The sequence below is a fragment of the Tachypleus tridentatus genome, chromosome 6 (genome assembly GCF_004210375.1).
Source record: "Tachypleus tridentatus isolate NWPU-2018 chromosome 6, ASM421037v1, whole genome shotgun sequence".
Classification (NCBI taxonomy): Eukaryota; Metazoa; Arthropoda; class Merostomata; order Xiphosura; family Limulidae; genus Tachypleus; species Tachypleus tridentatus.
Genome location: NC_134830.1, coordinates 69870636 through 69892374, shown reverse-complemented (window position 1 = coordinate 69892374; position 21739 = coordinate 69870636). Strand labels below are relative to the sequence as shown.

General features: G+C 32.3%; 2 protein-coding genes across 17 annotated transcripts in view; one reads left to right on the top strand and one right to left on the bottom strand.

Moving 5' to 3' along the window:
• Positions 1-4827, bottom strand: part of LOC143252764 (calcium uptake protein 1 homolog, mitochondrial-like) — an 84779-nt gene extending 79952 nt beyond the window's left edge. For 5 of the 6 annotated variants that reach the window (XR_013029127.1, XR_013029133.1, XR_013029128.1 and 2 more), the window contains exon 1: positions 3397-3433. Coding sequence is in view for 2 of the 6 variants with exons in the window: in XM_076505413.1 (XP_076361528.1) it covers positions 3397-3412 (16 nt within the window). In the remaining 4 variants the exon portion in view is untranslated. Of the gene's footprint in view, positions 1-3396; positions 3434-4809 lie in introns of those variants that run through there. The other variant, XR_013029132.1, reaches the window with a different exon arrangement.
• A 12440-nt stretch (positions 4828-17267) lies between these two features.
• The window catches only part of LOC143252762 (uncharacterized), an 85639-nt gene continuing 81167 nt past the window's right edge, over positions 17268-21739 (top strand). For 2 of the 11 annotated variants that reach the window (XM_076505408.1, XM_076505404.1), the window contains exon 1: positions 17268-17446. The gene's annotated coding sequence lies outside the window, so the exon portion shown is untranslated. Of the gene's footprint in view, positions 17447-17555; positions 18069-21739 lie in introns of those variants that run through there. The other 9 variants (XM_076505400.1, XM_076505401.1, XM_076505406.1 and 6 more) reach the window with 8 other exon arrangements.

Sequence of the window (21739 nt, the reverse complement as noted above, 5' to 3'; positions counted from 1 at the left end):
AAATTATGTTGTGAAAATAATTCAAAGTTCAGTCCACGTCAATAATAGAAAGTCGCATTAATATATTCTTAACGGTTTTTAAAGTATTAACACTGTGGAACTTGTATGTCACATTTACAAATGATGCTTCCTGCACTAAAGAATAGTTTTTACTTTTACTACTTCGCGGCTGAGACACTAACTGATTCTTCTACCATGATAAGAATAACTTTACTACCTTGAAACAGTTTTGTGATGTTTTCGATGCTTTACAAAATTGCGAATTTATTATTAACCCTCAAATTTAGCAGTAAATCTGATGTCGAAATCTTTAGAACTTTTAGGCTTAAATTTTTCCACCCGCAACTCCATCTTGCTCACATCCAAATTACAACATTAAAAATATAGCTTACAATAATATGTTTAACTGGGATCTGTCAATTTTATATCGCAAAGCTAAAGACTATTTTGCCATAGTTAAATTTGTTTTACGTATTTTTTCTTTATTTTTAGTGTTTATATTAACAACGCGGTATCCCAAGCTAAGAGAAATGTTTTTATCGAACTTGAATCGGCACAAATAATATTGTTGTAAGTTATTTTTCGGTATTATAAATTATATTTTTGTTTACTTGTTCGAAGAAGCTGATCGCAATGTCAATATGACACAAAATCTAAACATTTCATGAAAGTTGAGGTTTTTGTAGAATCTGGAAACTTCCTAAAAAAATTGAAAACAACTAATGATTATATAATATCAGTGTTTGTTTGTTTTGGAATTTCGCACAAAGCTACTCGAGGGATATCTGTGCTAGCCGTCCCTAATTTAGCAGTGTAAGACTAGAGGGAAGGCAGCTAGTCATCACCACCCACCGCCAACTCTTGGGCTACTCTTTTACCAACGAATAGTGGGATTGACCGTCACATTATACGGCTGGGAGAGCGAGCGTGTTTAGCGCGACGCGGGCGCGAACCCGCGGATTACGAGTCGCACGCCTTACGCGCTAGGCCATGCCGGGCCAATATCAGTGAGGTAATTAGTTATGCAGTGAATAATTGAATTAATCTTTGAGTTAGTATGCATGGTAATCAATAAGTTATTTGGCGTGTTCCTTATGAACTGATAATCGATGAAATTTTGACAGAGTTTATTTGTTAGTTAGACGTACATTAGTTTCGGAATTTACGTTGGAATGTTGTTTGTCAAGTTAGAGCCAAGCGGCAAACGTAACCTGAAAAAAACGTTATCGCGAAAATGTCAATTTATTATATTACGTGGACTAGACTACATTATTTTTACCAAACTATGTAAGAGAAACTGTTAAACGTTAGAACTCGTTACAAAATTTTACAAGTATTTTCCATTTCAAAATTTCGTATAACTGCTACTTTACCAAGGAGGGTCTTTAAAAGATGAAGTACAAAGAGTTAAAAGTTATAACATCGTTTAATTAAAACTTTGTATATATTTATTTATTCCGTGACAACTTTTCTATTTGTTTCAGGGAGGTGCTGTAAAAAAAAAAACACAACAGAAACCATACGCATGTATAGTACTAGAATGAGAGTGAAAAGTTGCTACATATAAGCTATTAATATATATTTATTTATAGGCAACAGTTTATATAAAATAATGTGCATTACGTGTTAATGGAGAAGAGTTATAATCTAAAACAAGTGTATGATAAACGAAGAACTTTTAATTGTTTGAAACAATGAAATTTCATAAATACGATAAAAAGGAATCTACTCTCCTTTTTTAGTCTCACGGCTGGTCAGCAGTTAGTTTCCGAACTTACAACGCTAATATCCGAGGTTCAATTCCTTGAAAATAAACGGACAAAGCGTAGATAGCCTAATGTCTAGCTTTGTGCTAAAAAACATTAACAGTCAGTTTTTCCGTTAGTTGTATATTTTATACTCACAAAAAGTAACTGGAGATAATTAAAACATATTTCAGGCTAGGCTCAAATATGACTATAATATCCGCTTCTGAGATACATTATATATAATGTGTTTATGTGGGTGTCTAAACAAGTTATACATCATGATTCCTTACACCACTCCTTGTTCGTTCAAAAAAATAAATGCGGTCGTGCGTTCCAGTCACGATGGTGTCATTTACTCTATTGGTGTTGTTTTTTAACTTAACTTGAAACTCCTTTGAAGAGTAAAATTTAGTTTCAATGACTGTCATTTTTAACTTAAATACCAATATTTTGTTTCCCAATAAGTTGCAATGAATTTTGACTTTTGCAGCATTCACAACGAATATTTAATTATTTTCTATCCCGTAGTTTGAAATATTCCAGTAGCTGAGCTAGAATTACTATACAGACTTACCTCGATATAAAATTTTAAAAGATAGGTAGTGTATTTGCAGCGAAAATTGGACACTTCAAATTTATGCAACTATATAAAGTATAAGTTCTGTGAAAAACCAGAATTTAACAGTGTCATGAAGAATACTTCATCAGACACTCACCGATATATCAAACTAAGCCATCATTTTATTGCGATTATAAGAGATAACAAAATAAAATACGACTAAGCCTCGTAAGATTTGTTGTTGTGCCTTTACATATACTATTCCACCAAGTCAAAAATTACTTCTAAGAAATTTAGTATACAAGGTCATGAAAGCTGCACATTCCTTAACAGTGAGCATACCCTTATAACATTCATGTACTTGTACAGTATCAACAAATTTACTTAACTGCACCAGTTGAAATAATATCGGAGACAGATATCTGTATTTAATAAAACACAAATTTATATTAATGCACATCACACACTACAATGTGAGCTCCAAAGACTTTATGTATGTAGGTACACAGTTTATACTGGTGGGACCTAAAAAACAGCAACTGATTTCACTGATTCATTCTTGTCAAATATTACGCTTCTGTTGTTATGTAGGGCTCTGTCCACTGGAGAATCGAGCCCCCAATTTTAATGTCGCAAGTCCGTAACTCATCGCTGACCTATCGGGGACATTACTTTCCTATCTGGGATTTGAATATAAATTAAAAACAAGTAATAAGTCGATTAATTAACTTCTGGCGTTATACGAAAGTCATAAAACATGCAGGAGATAAAAAAAAAGACAATCGAAATTTATTTATATAGGTTTTACCGAGAAAGAGCCCCTGTTTTCACGTCTATAAATAAAGTAAATCTACGAATTTCCTATTTTCTTTTACTAATGACCATTTAAGCATTCATGACGTAATATTATAAGATAGTTTCAGCGTAATTACTGGTTAAAATAGTTCTGTACATTGAATTACACAACAAGCTCACGCCACAAACTGGTATAACGAGTTTTAATAATTTCGTTATCCTGACAGTATGTTGAGCAACAACAGATATTTTGACTCCGATGCAATCATTTTAGTTTACATAACAATTACTTACATTCTTTCAATGACATCTACTTTCCGGTAGTGAGTAATTATGGAGACTCACTCCTTGTATTTTATGTTTCAACGCTTATATATATATATATATACAGTAGCGTTCAAACCTTGTTTTAAACTACATTTTTTAAGTTCCACGTGTTTGTGTTCTGAAAAAACTGTTGTTATTAAATCTACATGAAAGATTTAAATTATTCTGTTTTTTGTTACAATATCATAATTTAAATGAAACAATAACGAGACATTGGAGAACCTAGTAAGCAGAGAATAATGCGATGAATTGCTTGCTAATTTAATTAAGACAAGATCCAGCGTAAAATCATAATAGACATATTCAGTTTACTTATATATAAACGAAAATAAAGACAATTCATAATAAACACAAGAACAGTACGGGAGAAATTAAATGAATAAACAATAGTTTGTAAAAGGGAAAACAAAGCTTTATTTCATTAATAAAGTTTGTTTTGAATTTAAGCACAAAGGGACTATTTGTGCTTTGCCCCCCCTTCCCCAAGTTCCTATTGTTGTAATTCCGCAGACATACCGTATACACTTGGGGCTATTTAATAAAGATAAAAGTATTTGAATTGAATAACATTTATGATGAATTATTGCAGAAATAAATCTAAATTTATAATTCATTTTAAAACAACATGGAAATAAACAACGTGCAACACTAAAAATATAAAACAAAGAAAAGAATATTAGACAACACTTTCACTACAGGTTTTGACTCCATCAATGTTGAGGTTATTTTTTAGATAGCGCCAAATTTTCTTTCACAGTTCACAGCTTTTAAATTTTAGTAGTAGTATCCAATCTGAAGAGACAATTATAAAAATTTTTGCACCAAGGTTGGTAAAAGCTACAATAAAACTATTAAAATAACAGATATCACCATTTACCAACTCCTGATATAGTAATTAATAACTTGGAATAATTTTGCATAAAATGTAGACCAGATTTTTCTGATTCTGAGTAAGAATGCGGTAGAAATATTAAAAAATGTTTTGATGTAAAAATACACTGTGGTAAAATATAGTTAAGGAAAGCTCTTCTTTCCACAGTTTTCTCTTTTCTATCTTAAGATGGTCTTCCATTTGACTTAACTTTAAGTATTAAAATCATTCTCAATCAAAATTGAATTAACTTAAATCAATTAGAATGGAACTGTTATTTTAACTAGACACTAACATTGTTGAACAACACATAGTAATCCATTATAAGAACTACAAGTGCCCAAAATTCTAGAGATATAACAAACAAGTTGATTAATAACAAACAGTTAATACATAGAATATGTCCCAATAGAAAAATAGGCATACGAAATTGCTATGTAATCTTAAAAATTGACAAAACAAAATCATTTAAATGCTCAATAATGCAATAGCTTAGAACATGACTATACCTGAAATCTTTCCCGATTTGGCTTGGTGTCTCTGGAAATTATTTTGCACTGTTAGGTTTCACGTATCTTGTATGTGGAAATTGTGATCTGACTTTTAAAGACAATAATATGGGATTGGCCTATCTATCTTGCGATAAGTCAAGAGTCTAGGTTTCAGCATATGATGAAAACCGAAAATGATTGCACACGCTGCTTTTTTTAATTTAATGGTCATTAAGATGAAATATATTGTGAGAATTTCACATATATTACGTAACAGAAAAATGTCTGTGATACAGTAAAATATATCATAACGGTAATATCTTTAACAAAATTACAAGTCTTTTGCCACCTATTTATCTGTATGGAAAAGCAATGCTGTAATAGAGAAAAACCATTCTTCTGTTATCACAATCACTATAAGAACTACCACTTAACATATTATCCCCAAATGAAACACAAATGTCAAAATTTAAGCCGATATCTATATGTTCGTGACATGATACTAATGCAGGAACGTATATTCATTTTTTATCAAGTCTATGACTTGCAGTGGCTAATGTTTTTATTCCTTAAGACTTAATTCCTTTTAGTTGTTACAAGGCTTATTCATTTATACGATGACAAGAATGCAAACAGCAGTATACGTACAGTATTATACTGTGATCCTTTCTCTCAAACACAGCTTGAGAAAACACGTGGAGCTGGTTTCTAAGATACTTTTTTTCGAACTTTTTGAAACATTTTGTTTAGAAAGTACTAAAAAAGTTAGATACTTAACTGAACTGATCTGGTAAATCTTCGACTTTGACTAATGCATTGGTGTGCATCCATGGTTAAACTATTGAGAGGTAGATAACATGGACTTTATAAGGTTCTGTGGGCTTAAAATAGTTCAATAGCTAGATTATGCAAAGTACAAAGTAAAAGCGTAAATTTTCACACGGATTTCTGTGTTTTGAGGGGTGAATAAAGGTAAACTAAAAAAGTTTGGGTGACATGTCTCACTCAAAACCCATCAGTTGTTGTAGGTATACGCTTATGAATAAGTAAATTCATTTCATAGGGAAAGCCTCAATTAGGATTTATTAAAATAATTTAAATGTGAAATTACATTACGTATCCTGACATGTATTCCAATACATTCGATTTAGTTTTATGTATCGAATGTCCTAAAATTAACATTTTCTCTCAAACATTTCTGCTATCATTTCGAAGAAAGACCAACATAACCTTGTTTACAACAAGAATAAGCAAATTGATAAACCATATTTTAAAGTTGTTTCTTTATTCATTCAAATATTGCGAGGTTAACCTATAAGATCGTTTTACTATATGTAAAATTTTACACTGCCAATTAATTTAAATCTTTATTAAATTTTCCTTGTATACCGATTGCCAATCTGAAGTACAAACCAATAAACGGTTTTATGGTAAAACGTTAAAATTTATCATTAGTTCAACCGATATAACAATTACTGCAGATATATATATTTTTTTCCTTGGTAACTAAGTTGAAGTTACCAGTTCATGACTTGTTGTCACAAATACAGCCTCAATTATATCATAGAGTCTCTAATGCCCAGATGATATCCCAAGAACTCAGTAGTATGTTCCTAAAGAAAATTTTCACTTAGAATGTCTATTTAATTCGAGACTGCTATGCTAGAAAATGCCTACTATAAAGAAGTTGCAACTCATCATTATATAAGGACAAATTCCTGCGAGTGTTACTTTCTCTTATGTTGAACTCTGCACAGTATATGACTCCTGTCCATTTTGTATCCTATCAAAGCATAGGTGGAGCTATACTAAAATGGTTTCCAAACTACAGAACTAAACTTAATCAAAATGTTTAATGGAATCAGTGCTATATAGTTCAAGCTAAGGAGCATATGTTGTATTGCTTGTTGCTGTGCTCATAAATTCAATGTGGCAACCTGATGTAACCACAAAAAAGAAATCTTCCTTTGAAAATTCTTTATGAAAAATTAGCAATAAAATGGTTTCATCTCATTGTTGCTTGCTGGTAATGTTATAAGTACCTGTCAAGTGTTAACTTTATTTGCTTTTCTTTCGTCCATTGTACATTTATTAGGAAAAATTCTGAAGCAGCTTCCCTGTCAGCTGGGACCTTTAAATGTTATCAAATGATAAGCTTCATCTGGTGGTTTGTCAACTTGACAATATTTTTAACACTTAATCGTATTCACACACGTACTTTTTGTTTAAATACAATGTCAACAACTACTCTCTCACCTCGAAATGGCTCTTAGTTTATCAAGGATATATCCCAGATATACATACGACATGAAGGGATCTATGCAATCTGTCATTTTGTGCTGCAAAAAGCTGATATATGATGAAGTCCTGAGATATTAAAAGCTCATACATGTGGTGATATATAAATCAACCCAAATGGCCTCAGCATGCCACATTAAGCAATATTTTAGAAGCATTTTTCATCTGTTCACTCAAAATGAGGACGAGTGACATCAATAATTCTAGCTGACTTTATGAGAGTGAAGCTCTGAAAACTCACCAAGGTTCTGGGACATACCTTATTCCATCAGAGATACTATGCTCTCATGCTATGATTAGCACAGTAATGAAAATAAAAATCACATCATTACAATCAGCAATAATAGGTTTCCTATTTTACTTGAATATAAATATATTTGCTCTTTAATTTGTCTAAAACGCGTTAATTAAATTGTGGTTATTCGGATGTTAGCTACTAGGTCTAAAGCATCATTTCACAAAAGACTGAGTGTGTTTTATTTGTATCTGCTTTTAACAGACGAACTGTTTATTTGGTTTGTATTCAAGCACAAATTTACACAAATGTCTATCTGTGCTCTGCCCACCACGACTATCGAAACCCGGTTTCTAGCAGTATAAGTCTGCAGACATACAGCTGTGCCACTCAGAGGCGACAGACAAACCGCTAGACCAATTGTCACCAATTCTATTAAGTTCCCTTAGAGCCGTTCTGGGGATGACATAAGGAGGTCGGCTTTCGGATTCGACCCTTTAGGCCACCTGTGGGGGGCTTTGTGTCATTTTTGTGCGATGTACGGGTTCGTAAACTGGTACCTGAACGTATGCAAATGCATATAGTAATTGTTTTGATTTATATTAACAGGTTTTTTTTAATGCTCAATAATTATTAGTAACCTTTTCATTGAGATTCGTTAACCAATTTTACTATTTCTTCTGAATCTGAGTTTTAAAATATGATTATTTTACTGATGTGTACAATAAGTATTATCCTTATGCATTGTATAATACTTCGTGCTAGATGATGTTTATGTTAAATTTTGTAGAAAATACTTTCTATTACGTTTCCAAATGTTGTTATATTTAGCTCAGAACTTTGTGAATGATAATTGTCATGGAAGTGATTTAAACAATGAAACTTAGTAAGATGAGAATTAATGCATTATATGAGCATAAGTTTTAAAATGTGAGTTACGACACTGATTTTTATATATATATTGATATTTGAATAAAAAGAACAAAGTTTTTTTTTAAAAGGGTTCCCTATATGATACAACATTTGGAGTTTTTTCTTTTATCTTAATAATGAAAGAAAGAGAAGTCATAAACCCAAAAAATCAAATATAGACATTACATTTCTGAACAACTGACGAGAGGGCAGGTAATCAGCCAGCAATACTTACCACCTGTATAGATACTCCTAACGGAATAACATAATTCACCGTCATAATTATACTGCCCTCACGACTGAAAGTAAAGATAATGTTTAGTGTCTTATAATGGCTGGAATCTTGAACCTTTCAGTCCATAGCACGGCACGCTCAACCATCGTAAAACTGTAGTCATTTAAAAACTTACTTAAGAATCAATAAAGCTAATCATGTTTAACAAATCAGTAGAAATAATTATTGTCATATCTCAACACACCAGAAAACTTAAACCTATAAATATTTAACTGCATTGAACTATCAACTGGTACTCTTGCTGTTAACGACATTCTTATGGAGTGTTATAGTGGACAGTATGGCTTTTCATTTTATATGTTATTCTAATGGAGTGAGGGGATGTAGTTTTATATTTTTGATACTAAATGTACCTTTTACGGATATTGCGACAAATTTTCATCTTACACGTATATGAATTTTTTTTTAATTTTGCAACTTGTTTCTTTCACCCATGTATCTAGAGAATGTCTTGTATACACCGTGGTTTGTGATTATTTACCAGACTTTGCAAATAACCTTAGGTTTCTCGATGGGTGATATGGGTGGGTTGATAGGTGAAACAACCTTTCCTTAACCGTGTGTTATTGATTATGTTAAAGATAATAATTACTTGAATTATTGTATTCCACGAAATTTATTTTTGCTAATTAGGTTTACAAATATTCTCCCTCAGAGACATAATCCTCCAGTCACAAATGAAGCTATAGAAATACTATACTATGACTAGTTGAGTATTCTCCGTTAACTAAATACAAAGATGTTCCTATCCGAACCAGTGAATATGTTCCACATGCATAGTTGCATACCAACTTTGAAAACTTCAGTAAAAATTATATTTCTAATCCTGTTTCAACACTTTTTACACAAAAATGGTTTGTCATTTTGTAACATTCATTTATTCTATTATACAAAAATAAAATTAAATAAAAAGAGTTGCATTTCTTTACGACTCCGAAGAATTTCATGTTTAAACAACGCAATTACAAATCTGTTCCTTTTATGATCACATAACACATGATATGAAAAACTGCTAACAAAGAACAGCTCTGAAAATAGCTACAGAAAGGTGAAGTTTAAATACAGATTGTAAACTATTTACGGCGTTATAACATTAATAAAATAATTTCCCGAAATGGTAACCGATGGCCGCCAGGAGGAGTCACTTGTGTTAACCACTCGCACTATTATACAATAGTGTGTTATCTGTTTGTCAGTGTGAACTAAAATGACGTCACATAAGTGATGCTTAACGTTGTAGTTTTTATCACCATGACATTTGTTAAACCTGTGTATGCCATGAATCACAACAAGAATTATGCACCTTATAGACTACCAAAAAGCATGGCATATAAACTTCAAAAACAAAAAATAAAAATATTTGCTTCTCCAAATTTTGGTTTTACTTACTCTTGAAACGGAACACTTTTTGGGACCCTCAGAAAGTACACACAGCCTATAGTTTAATGGAAAAGTGAATGGAGGTAACTCCTGCAAAGAAACACAGTGGGGAGTTTGGAAGACTTGGAAACGAATCACAAATCTGAGATTTTTCTACATTTTCTTTAGACGTTGTGCCCCTGTGGAAAAGAAGTGAGTTTATGGTCTTACAACGTTCAAATCCGGGGTTCAATTTCTGACGATGGACACAGTAGATAGCCCAATGTGGCTTTGCTCTAAAACAAACATAAGACATGATTTTCGTTGCTATTCGTCTTTAATTATACATTTTTAATAGTATGGTAAACGTATTTTATAATAAGACATCAGATAAGCCTACGTAGGTAAATTTAGAGAGTATGGTATACGATTGTTTGTTTGTTTGTTTTTAGAATTTCGTGCAAAGCTACTCGAGGGCTATCTGCGCTAGCCGTCCGTAATTTACCAGTGTAAGACTTCAGTATAAGACTATAGGGAAGGCAGCTAGTCATTAACACCCACCGCCTACTCTTGGGTTACTCTTTTACTAATGAATAGTGGGATTGACCGTCACATTAGAACACACCCACGGCAAAAAGGGCGAGCATGTTGGGTGTGACAGGGATTCGAACCCGCGATCCTCGGATTACGAGTCGAACGGCTTAACCATCTGGCCATACCGGGCCATGGTAAACAAAGAAATAATCAAATGAAAACTCAAATGTGACTCAATTTCCTATTTATTGAATACCATCTGAATCTGAAAAAAAAATCCGTTCAAAGGAAATGATATAGGTGGATATCTTGGAAATGTAATTGGGTTATACATAAATGCTGACCTCTGTGTCACTCACCAGGGAGCAATAAAGGTATGTGCCACATTTCATAACAATCTGTCCAATACTTTGCCAGTTAAAAGCGGATACATACACACGTATACAAACTTTTATCAAATAATAGTTTGGATTATTATAGGTTACAAACTGAATGGTGGTGACTTTTATCAGAAGCTCCAGGAATAGTGGTTTGCAATGTTTTAGCAACGCGTTTAAATTGGAGTTTGTGTTTTGCATATATATAAAGTACTTTGAAAAATCTTTTTTTATATCTCGTTACCCAAATTAACTGACGGGTTGTGATATTGAACGAAATGCTTCTCAGGTAGTGAGTGAATACAAAACATAGTTCTGAAGTGCTATTTTTACACGTCTCGAATTTTGAATAAAAATGTACGAACTAAGAGGAGTATAGAGAAAAAAAACTAACACATTTTCAGTTTATTAAAAATAATGCCCCCAGTGACACAGCGTTATGTCTGCGGACTCCCACTGCTAGAATACGTGTTTCGATACCCGTGGTGGACAGAGCACAGATAGCCCCTTGCGTAACTTTGTGCTTAATTCCACACAAACAGAAATTAAATACAGTGAAAATAAATTGATAATAATTAATAACATATTTAGTAAAAAATATTGATGTTTAGCATGATTTGACACAACTGTGGCAGATTAGGTCGTAAGTCACGATAATTTTTTGTTAGTTTTTAATTTTTTTATGGTTTAAAACCAGAACTTGTGAGTACTGCATTCAGCAAACTAAAATATCAAAAAGAGATATGTTAATGAATACCAATCACTTTGAAACTGATATTATATACAAAGTTAACCCTCCGTAGTGGACAGAGTATTGACAGCAAGGCGGGCCCCAGAGGAGAGAAACATGTATCCACGTGCAGGGTGCTGATCGCAACAAACGCCAAAATCGACACTGCAATTAATAGTTTATCCGTTTTACAAGGTCAGGAGCGCTGAATAGAAAGTTAGCAGAACCAACGATTTGCGTACGGCTATTGCGCAAAGCTAAAATCAACCTGTATAAAATGGTGCTTTCTGGTCAAAAGCAAAAGATTTAAAGAAATTCAAATTCGAAAACGAAATAAAGTATTATTAATATATTTTTCAACACGACATCTCTTAATAAGGTTTTGAAATTTTCACAACGTAAAAATGATAGAAAAAAGTATATTAAATTATTATTTTTTAAGCCTAAAGTTGGTTTGCTTTGAATTTCGCACAAAGCTACACGAGGGTTATCGGCGCTAGTCATCACCACCCACCTCCAACTTTTGAGCTACTCTTTTACCAGTGAATAATGAGATTGACCATAACATTATAACGCCCCCACAGCTGAAAGAGCGAACATGTTTGGTGTGATGGGATTACGAGTCGAGTGCCTTATCCACCAGGCCATGTCAGGCCTAAGCCTAAACTCCTTACTATTTAGTTAATATACTTTTAATGTATGTGGTTAACTGTTTTCATTCTAAGAAAGAAAAACAATATTAATGGATGTCAATGATATCGCCCCTCCTAATCCAATAAAGGAATTAGCACATGTGAAAATCATTTTTATATCGTGTTGTTAACTCTCTACATAAAACCATCTTCTGTAGAACTATATGTGCAAGTACATATGCATACATGTATAGACATATGTATTAAGTCTTTATTTGGAAATGAAGTTTGGTTTTCGCCTACCCAATTAGAAACAAAGTCACGTGTTCTTCGTGTTGTTTAGGGTTTCGTGAAGGTAGTTTTGAAAAGTAAATAAATACTGTAAAATGGTAAACACTGGTCACCCTTAGACTTACAAACTGAATTAGCGTACGACTGTTCACTTCTTCTGTGTGGATATTTGGGTAGGTTAATTTTTGAACACCCAGGAGGGTCAGGTGCACGAGACCTCTTCCATCCCTCACCTTGGTATCGTCTACTCTTGGAGTGTGTTATTGGGTAGAACTTTGGGCCAAAGTATTACCCAGTACTCAGGCCCTTTTCAGGGCAATGTCCATGTATAGTCTTGATTGGATCCCTTTTTTTATTTAATTTTTTTCCTTCACTTGTATACATATATATAATCTTTTTTTTCATATGAAATGCTACTGATAACAATGATAAAAAATAAGAAAAGTAAGGTAAAATAAAATAAAACTAGTTTTAAATGTCTACTGCGTGGTGGCCAGCTTATTTTATATTTATTTCTTAAATATATATTTATAGGAGAGAGGCACTTAGGACTATGTTCATCATGCACGTAGTGTCTGTCGAGATCACACATTAAGCCATTTTTATGCCAATTCTTATTAAAATAGTTTAGTGCATTATGTCTTTCAGATATTGTTTCTATGTTTGTACACTTGTACATGAAATGAAGTGCTACTTTATAGGCTGAAGTGAAAACTGAGTTTTTTATTCTTTGTAGTTTCTGTAATTGTTTTTTATGTTATGTTTATCCAGGTAGGAGATGCGTATTCTATTATAGGTCTGATGTATGTTTTGTAGATTTCTATTATATTATCAGGTGATGTTCCTTGACTTTTCCCAGAAACAACTTCTCCTCGGCGGGGAATTAAACCCCGGTCTCCCGCGTGACAGGCAGGGATACTGACCACTATACAACCGAGGACTTCTATGAAATCAGTAAAAATATGTGATGTATTGGCTTTCCTGTTTTCAACATGATGGAATTCCTTGCAGTTTTGATCCAGGGTAACGAGTTGAATGCCTTAACCCACTTGGCCATACCAGGCCTAAAGTTGTATTTTATTATTAACATGGTACTTAAACCGCGTTTCTGAGACACGTCTCAACGAGATGAACGACTGTAAGTAGCCCAAGTTTCGATTCGTTTGAATTTTGCGGTAAAGCTGCTCGAGCACTATCTCAGTTAGCTGTCCCTAATTAAGCAGTGATAAACTGGAGAGAAAGCTGCTAATCAACATCAACAACCTCTAACTCTTGTGCCTATTTTTTCTAATAAAGTAGAGTGGGATTTACTGATACATTATAACGCCACTACGACTGAAAGGACGAGCATATTTGGTGACGAGTATTCGAAACTGCTACGCCAAAATTTCTAATTCGATTTCTTTTCTTCTGACAACTGAAATGGTTTACGACTAAAATAATATATGGTGAAGCTTTTACCTAATCTCTTAATCCTGTAGTGCAATGAAAACTTGATGCTATGTGGAAGAATAAAGAGCTTTATCTTGAAAAAAAAAGAAATATATCAAAAATAAAACCATTCACTTAATAAATACAATAACAGATACTTCATTAAATCTGGCGTGTAATTAAAAGCATATTTCTATTATATTTTTCATGTGAAGTGTTTTTATCTGAGAATGTTTAAAATATCCCATTTAATAAATTCCATGAGAGAGAAAACCCCAGTATGGCCAGGTGATTCAGGCATTCGACTCGTAATCTAAGGGTCGCAGGTTCGAACCCCTCTCACACCAAACATGCTCGCTCTTTCAACTGCAGGGTCGTTATAATGTGACGATCAATCCCACTATTTACTGGTAAAAGAGTAGCCCAAGAGTTGGTAGTGGTTGATGATGACAAGCTGTCTTCCCTCTATTCTTACACTGCTAAATTAGGGACGGCTAGCGCAGATAGCTCTCGTGTAGCTTTGCGAGAAATCCAAAACAAACAAAAATAAATTAATGAGAAAAAAAGACTTTTTTTGAATTTTATAGTTCTTATTCGGATAAACTGCATGTCACAGGTATCATATTGAAATTTTGGCTTTCCTGTTTCCAATAGGAATTTAGTATTGCGGTTATAAAACTGCAATAGCTTTTTTTCTTGAACAGAATTACTCCAGAGTTGTTTTAACTGAAAACATTTCTCTCTTAATTAGCGGAAGTCCTCGAAATTACAAAGGAAAAAAGAAACTGTATTTCACAGGCCAATAAGTTTTCAATTGAGCAAAACTGAAAGTAGTGGTTAAAATAGTTGGCAGCTTTTAATAAGAGATGTGATGATGCAGTATGGTGTATAATCTTGGAATCAAAACGAAATTTTCATTTTGTTACCAAAGTGAGACTATTTTTTGCTGTAAAATGTGGTTCAAGATTTTTCGCATAAATTTCATATTTATCATTTATTTTACACAACAACAGTATGCTTTGAAGGAAACTTATATAACGGTACGATATAAACAGTTACTTTAATTTGGAATAGCATCCACCTAAAAAAAATTACACATTTCAAAGCTAAGGAAAAGAAAGAACTACAATTTATTTTTCAATACAGTTTCAAGACTTTTTTAAACCATGGTTTCTTCTTGTTTTATTTATGTTGTTGTTACTTGTGTCTTTCTTGTAATGAGATTTAACTTGGTTGTTGTTGTTGTTTTGAATTAAGCACAAAGCTACATAATGGGCTATCTGTGCTCTGTCCATCACGGGTATCGAAACCCGAATTCTAGCGTTATAAGTCTTCAGACATACCACTGAGCCACTGGGAGGTATTAAACATGGTATACTGTTGCAGTGTTTAATACTCCTATTGTTGTATAAATCATAAGTTGTTATATGTGATCTGTAAGTGTTCTGACATTTTGGTCATGGTTTATGATTCACAGTTCTTAAGTTACGATTTGTAGTTGTGTGTGTTTTTAATGAGGTGTGACTATTAAATACATGTATCATAGGTAGTGATTGTTTTTCATTTGTTAGTACAATCGTTGGTAAACAAATGGTAAATTACTTCCCTTCCTTCCCTATTATTGACATTAAAATAATATTGCTTACTAATAATATGTACAATACAAATGTTCTGTTCATTTGTTTCAGTGCAAAGCTATACAATAGGCAGGCTATCTGCGTTTTATCGGCCGTGGGGAATCGAGCCCCAGATTTTAGCGTTGTATACATAATTTTTACCTCTGGTCCACCGAAGAACAGTTCTAAAAACACATTAAGAGGCAAAACACGTTCAAAAACTGTTAAGGACTTCTGTCAGACTTAACACCAACCCTTAGCAACTAAAAATTATGTTTATTTTTTTTGCGTTTGGTAAAATGACAGTAAACTTCTCCATAAATGGTGGTGATCAGTCACCAAACTGGAAATCAGACACGAAGTGTCATTAATGGTTGTGAGGTGCCAATGTAAGCTGTTTTACCAATAGACGAAATGGTGAAAATTTGCAGGAAACAGCGATGACCTGTGGAGCAGCAGAGACCCTCCCTGAGATGGGAGGTGAGTCGACAAGGCTATCACAGGTCGTGAGGCAGTCTTGGGTTCAGCGGGAATCACAAACGAAGCATATCCAGTAGCCTATCATATTGTAACCTCAGAGTTAGAAGTTGACACTTGGAAACGTGGAGGTCCTGGCGCTAGCCCATTCAATGCAACCCTGCTGTATGAGAGTCACTAAACTAAGTAGTTAGTTAGGAGCAGCAAAATAACTACGATAGTCAACCGAGGTGCCAGCAATGACCACCTAATCACTTGGTAGAGATATCATTGAAGCTATGGTGGCGATTTTATTGAAATGTTACCAGCTGAAAAGAAATGGCATTCCTTGCTTTCCACGCTATCAACTGGTATTATGTAGTATAATGTATATATTACGTTGTATAACGATCGCTCGGCTATAAAAGGTGGAACATCTGTTGATCAGTAAATTGATGGCTGAAATGGTTGTAAGATTTTTGCTTTACAAGCAATCAAGTGATTGTCACATTGTAAAAGCAACCTAGTCTAACTGTTGAATTCAGGCGGACCTTATTTAGCCATTAGACAGTTACTACTAGACGATTCTCAAGTGAAAAAAGTAACGGAGCAAAACATAGTCTATTATTTCACCTTAGTTGGTGCACATGTGTAGTGTTGTGATAAAGATTTAGTTCATTTACTCAAATTTATCTCTGCTTTTTATTTTAAACTTAAATGTGCTGTTATTTGTGGGTTTCTTACGTGACACCTGTGGGAAATAGGTTTTACTTGAAAATATTACAAGCTTATAACAATAATTTAACAGCTTTGAGAACAATATTTACACAGTTTCTTAATCTTCTATAACACACACCAAGCTATATAATCTTAATTTATGATACTACACTTCAATATTCCTTTATTTAACTGAAGTACTTTGATTTTTTTCTAACATAGTTAAACGCAAAGCCCCCCAATGAGCTATCTATGCTGTACCTACCATGGCTATTGAAACCCCGTTTCTAACTTGATAAGTCTACAGACTTACCGCTGTGCCACCGAGAAGCTGAAAGCTAGAATGAAATAACTTTTTAAATTTTCCTATTGAAAAATTACAGATGTCAAAAACAATTATAAAATGCAATATTTAATATTATTAACACTCAGAAATATTTATACATATTACCATTTATTTGTGCTTGTTAAAGAACACTGTTTAAAAACCATAACTGTGTTATTCACACGAACTAAACCCAAAGCACTTGGGTAAATTGAAATGTCTATCTGTATTCTTTAAAATCGTCAAAAGAGGGTAGCACAAATCCTTTATTTTACGACAAAAAATGAGACATTTAGCTATTGATAACCAACCAGATGTTAGTATTTTATTCAATAAACCAATCAAATAAGGTATAACAATATATCTTTGTAACTCATAAACGTTCGTGGAAGAAATTCTAAGCATCTGTATGGAATATTGACAGGGATGAGCATAATTATCTCAAATGTAAGTAAACTAAGTCCAGAGTGAAGAAATATCTGTGTGGGAATTTGTGGTTTTTGTCAGCAAAAACATCATATGTTGAGTTTCTTTACTCGAATTTTCCAGAATTATCAACTTGTTATAATGTCAACGAAGAAGCTGTTTCTAAATTCTCCCAACATGGTTATTGCATCGCCGTATCGTTAGCGGCCATATTAACGATACGAGCCATTTTGTTTTGGCGCATTTTAGGTGTATATCCATTTATATTTTAATTAATGAGTCATATCTCTAAATATAATTAAAAACTACATGAAGTGGATGAAACCTACTGTGTAGACTGACGTATAAATAACGCAAGCCTGTTTACTTTAAATCCTGACTCCAGTTCAAAATATCTTGATCAATTTTTTCACTGTTTTCAGCGGGTTCTGTCATCGGTTATCACTCGGTGTTGTAGTCAGATTGTACCTCTATGGCCGGAAATCGTGGTTTCTAGCGTCAATATTTGGGATCATCGCATCGTAAGCCTACTGAGGCTTAAAGTAAAGGCTAAAGTATGGCACGAATGTTAACTGATTTTTGTGTTTGTGTTTCCGTGCACATTTTTAAATTACTTATAATCTGAACATTACCTTTTTATGAGGTAAGTTTAAAGAAATTCGTAATAAATATTTTGAGCTTTAAGATATTGGACATTCATCCTTTTTAAATAAATGTGCTTAAAGTTAAAATGAATTATCCACGTTATATATTTACATTAGCTTATTCCCGCCATTTCTTGGTGCTTTAATTATTGATATAATAACATAATCGTGAAATGTCAACGTTACTGACAGCAAAATTTCCTTTTTAATAATTTAGATGCACTAAGCATGTTTAATGATATTATGGTTTTTGTTAATTAATTTTATGAACATTGTTATACTTATTTACATTTGAAAGTCGCTTTTTTATTGGTGTAGATTTAACTTTAAAAGAGCATTTCTAGTTTTCAAAAAACTGTGTGTATCATAATAGTTTAGTATTTAGCATGTGTATTTGGGTTATCATTTATCTTTAATTCAAAGTTTAAAACTGAGAAATTTTGGATAAACTATAGCTTTAGTAAAAGTAGTACCAGAGCAAGTTAGGACATACAAAACTAAAGACTTATTACGTGATGCTTGTAAGGATTTTAATTTAGTTAGAAACTAAAACATCAGGTTCTGACATTGGTCTTCAAATCTTTTAGAAGCTTGCATAGTATATTTGAAGGAAATTGTTGATTTTTGAAATGTAAGTTATTATAGTAACTTGAAAGAATAACACTTGTGTAATTGTTGACATGTTGGATGCAAAGGCATGTTTTTGAAACAGTGATAACTCATGTTATCATTACTAAATTTCTTCTTGATTTTATTAAAATGTGTATTAGTTCTAACACAATAAACTAAAAATACTTTAAAACATTGGATATTTTACATTAATGTGTTTTATAACCTTTTAACAAATATTTGTAACTTTCAACTTTCTTCAGATTAGCACTGTCCACAAAAATTGATGTACATAACTTTGTTCTGTTTGTTTTCAAATTTTAAAACAAAAACTTAAATATGAAATGGTATGTTGCATGTTATTTTAGTGTTTTAAACAGTGTTTTAAGATAATTGGTTGTTCAAGAATCTACACTTGCATAGCTCAGAATGTCAGTAGGTTTTGTGTATACCATTGATATTTATTTCACCATTTGTAACTATGCTAGAGTAATTGGACTAAAATGATAATTATTTTTAATCCTGGCAGTTATTATGAGTTTCACTTTGTATTTCTTTTGGATGTTTGACAGTTACTTATTTTGATATTATCTTTCACATCTATTAGTATTGTAAAAAGATTTACCACAAATTTTGCCAAAAATGAAGTATTAATTTTAAGCCATTCATTACCATATACTAACTTTTGAAAAATACAGACTCACTAAATGATGATTCTCAATCTTTCTTACTAAAAATGGAAAGACATTGTTTAGTATGTTTGTATTTTTCAAAAGTTAATATACCTAAATATTATTTTCTTCTGACTTTTAAGATGTTTTGATGTCAAATGTAAAAGTGAAATGAGAAATGTAAAGGTTGAAAATGTTGATTTGTTATCTAGAATATAGTTTAACATATATACTCTTCAAACCTTTTCAACTGCATATTCTCTGTTGGTTATTTCTACATTTAGCTGTTGTTTGTCTGTTTTTTAAAGCTTCATACAGGAAAAATACCAGGCTGTATTTTTTCAGTAACTTGTACAAAAATTTGATGCAGCTGTATTTAAGTAGAATAAAAATATTACTTAGCTTAATGTAATTTTTAAAGATTTTGATTTATCCCTATATCTCTAATCATTGGCTTACAGTTGGATCAGTTCTCTGTTTTTAATATATGTATAGTGAGATTTACTACAAAGAAAAAATATAGTGTAGGAATAATTATATTAAGTTTGCTTTAAAAGTTTATTTTTTTTGTAAATGGAATATTAATAGATTACATAGTGTTAATGGTTTACTTCACATATGTCTGTGTGTGTATTTTTAGATGTGTTTGTAAGTTGAAGTGTATTCCTCAGTGAATATAAATTTATGTGCATTTCTAGAGACAGTGATATCTTGTTTAATTTGTACTTGGTTTACTGTAATCCTAAGCTTTAACCCATTATTTTTTCATACATGTCTAAGTGAAACATTAGATACACATTAGCAAAGCCTCATGCAGAGTTGTTTCAGCAATTGTTCATGATGTTGCTATGTTTAGCTTTTGGGTGTGTGCCTATAGGTGTTGTAGAATTTTATTGCTCTTGGTTTTTTATGTTACAAAGAAGACTTGAAGTGTTTTTTTTTTATACAAGTGTGATTCAGTATCTGAAAGCACTAAGTTTATCGGTAATAAGCATTTTACAAATGAGGTCTTATGTGTTAAGTTAGTTTGATTTGTTTATAATGTTTCTGGTTAAAAGTTTAAATTTAAGGTAATGTAAATTAACTTTAAGTAATAATTTTTCATACTAACATTACTCACAGATTCAGTAGATGGTCAAAGGTTTTAGAAAAACCTACAACAAACCAGACACACATTTAGACTGAATGTCCTTTTTTTTCTCTCTCACTTTCCTTCTTCTTCTACAGACTTAAGTTATATATAGTTACAGCCAGAATAACAAATGTACTTGTATGCTATATCTTAACCACATGTACATATACTGTAACTGCATGACTTTCAATTTAAATAAGTTAGAAAGTAGCAGGTTAAATTTAGGAGGTACTTGACAGTCTACCACCCCACCCTCTCCAAGAAATTTCAAAGTTTCTAAAAAATTTTTAAAATAGTTTGTTTTTTCCATTCTTATTTGAAAGTTTGAGAGTGATAATTTATACATTAACATTACTACTTGTTTAATGCTATTTTACCTTTAAAGCAGATGGCAATTGACTAATCTTTAATTCAGAACTACATATAAATCTGATTAAATATTTTCAATATACATATTTCTGCAACTTGTATAATAATTTTGTGAATGCACATTAAATCATGTGTCATAAAAATATATTTTCACATCAATTCTGTTATATAATCAGTATTTAATGTGCAAGAACACAGCAATAAGGAAAATTGGTCATCTGTTTTGAGCTTACAAAATTTCTGAAATATGAATGTGGTAAAATCCTAAGAACTTGAACTAATACTTAAAGTTGATTAGTAAGAAATAGTAAAAACCAATAGCAGTACTTGTTGATCAACAGTCTCATTAATCTACAAAAAATAGTTTTGTGGCACTGCTTTCCTTCTAGCAAGCTGTTCATCATAATTAACAACTGAAGAAAAATATGTTTGGCATCATATGTTGCCAAAAATTATCTTCCTTCCAGTCAGCAGTTCACCAGCAACAAATAAAAGTTTATGGTGGGTGCTGCTAGACAATTTGCCTTCTTTCTATTCAGCATTTCACCAACATACACATACAAGGAAAGAAAAAAAAAAGGCATAATGAAAAAACTGTTAGTGATGGGAGCTGCCAGCTAGTTGTTGTCATTGTAACAAGCAGTTAGAAGTTAGTGACAATGGTAGATAACCTCAGTAACTGTGTGATAATAGACAGGACAAGCAAGTTTGATTGTATTGTTTTGATTAGTTGATTATTTTCAGTTGATTGATTGTTGGAGTAGTCAAACAGTTGATAAAAGCAAACACCATTTTTAGTTAGTGATAATTTTTTTGACTGTTGATATAATCAGAATTTATATTAATTATTTGAATAATTGGTAACACTAATTTTGCTTAATGAATTTAA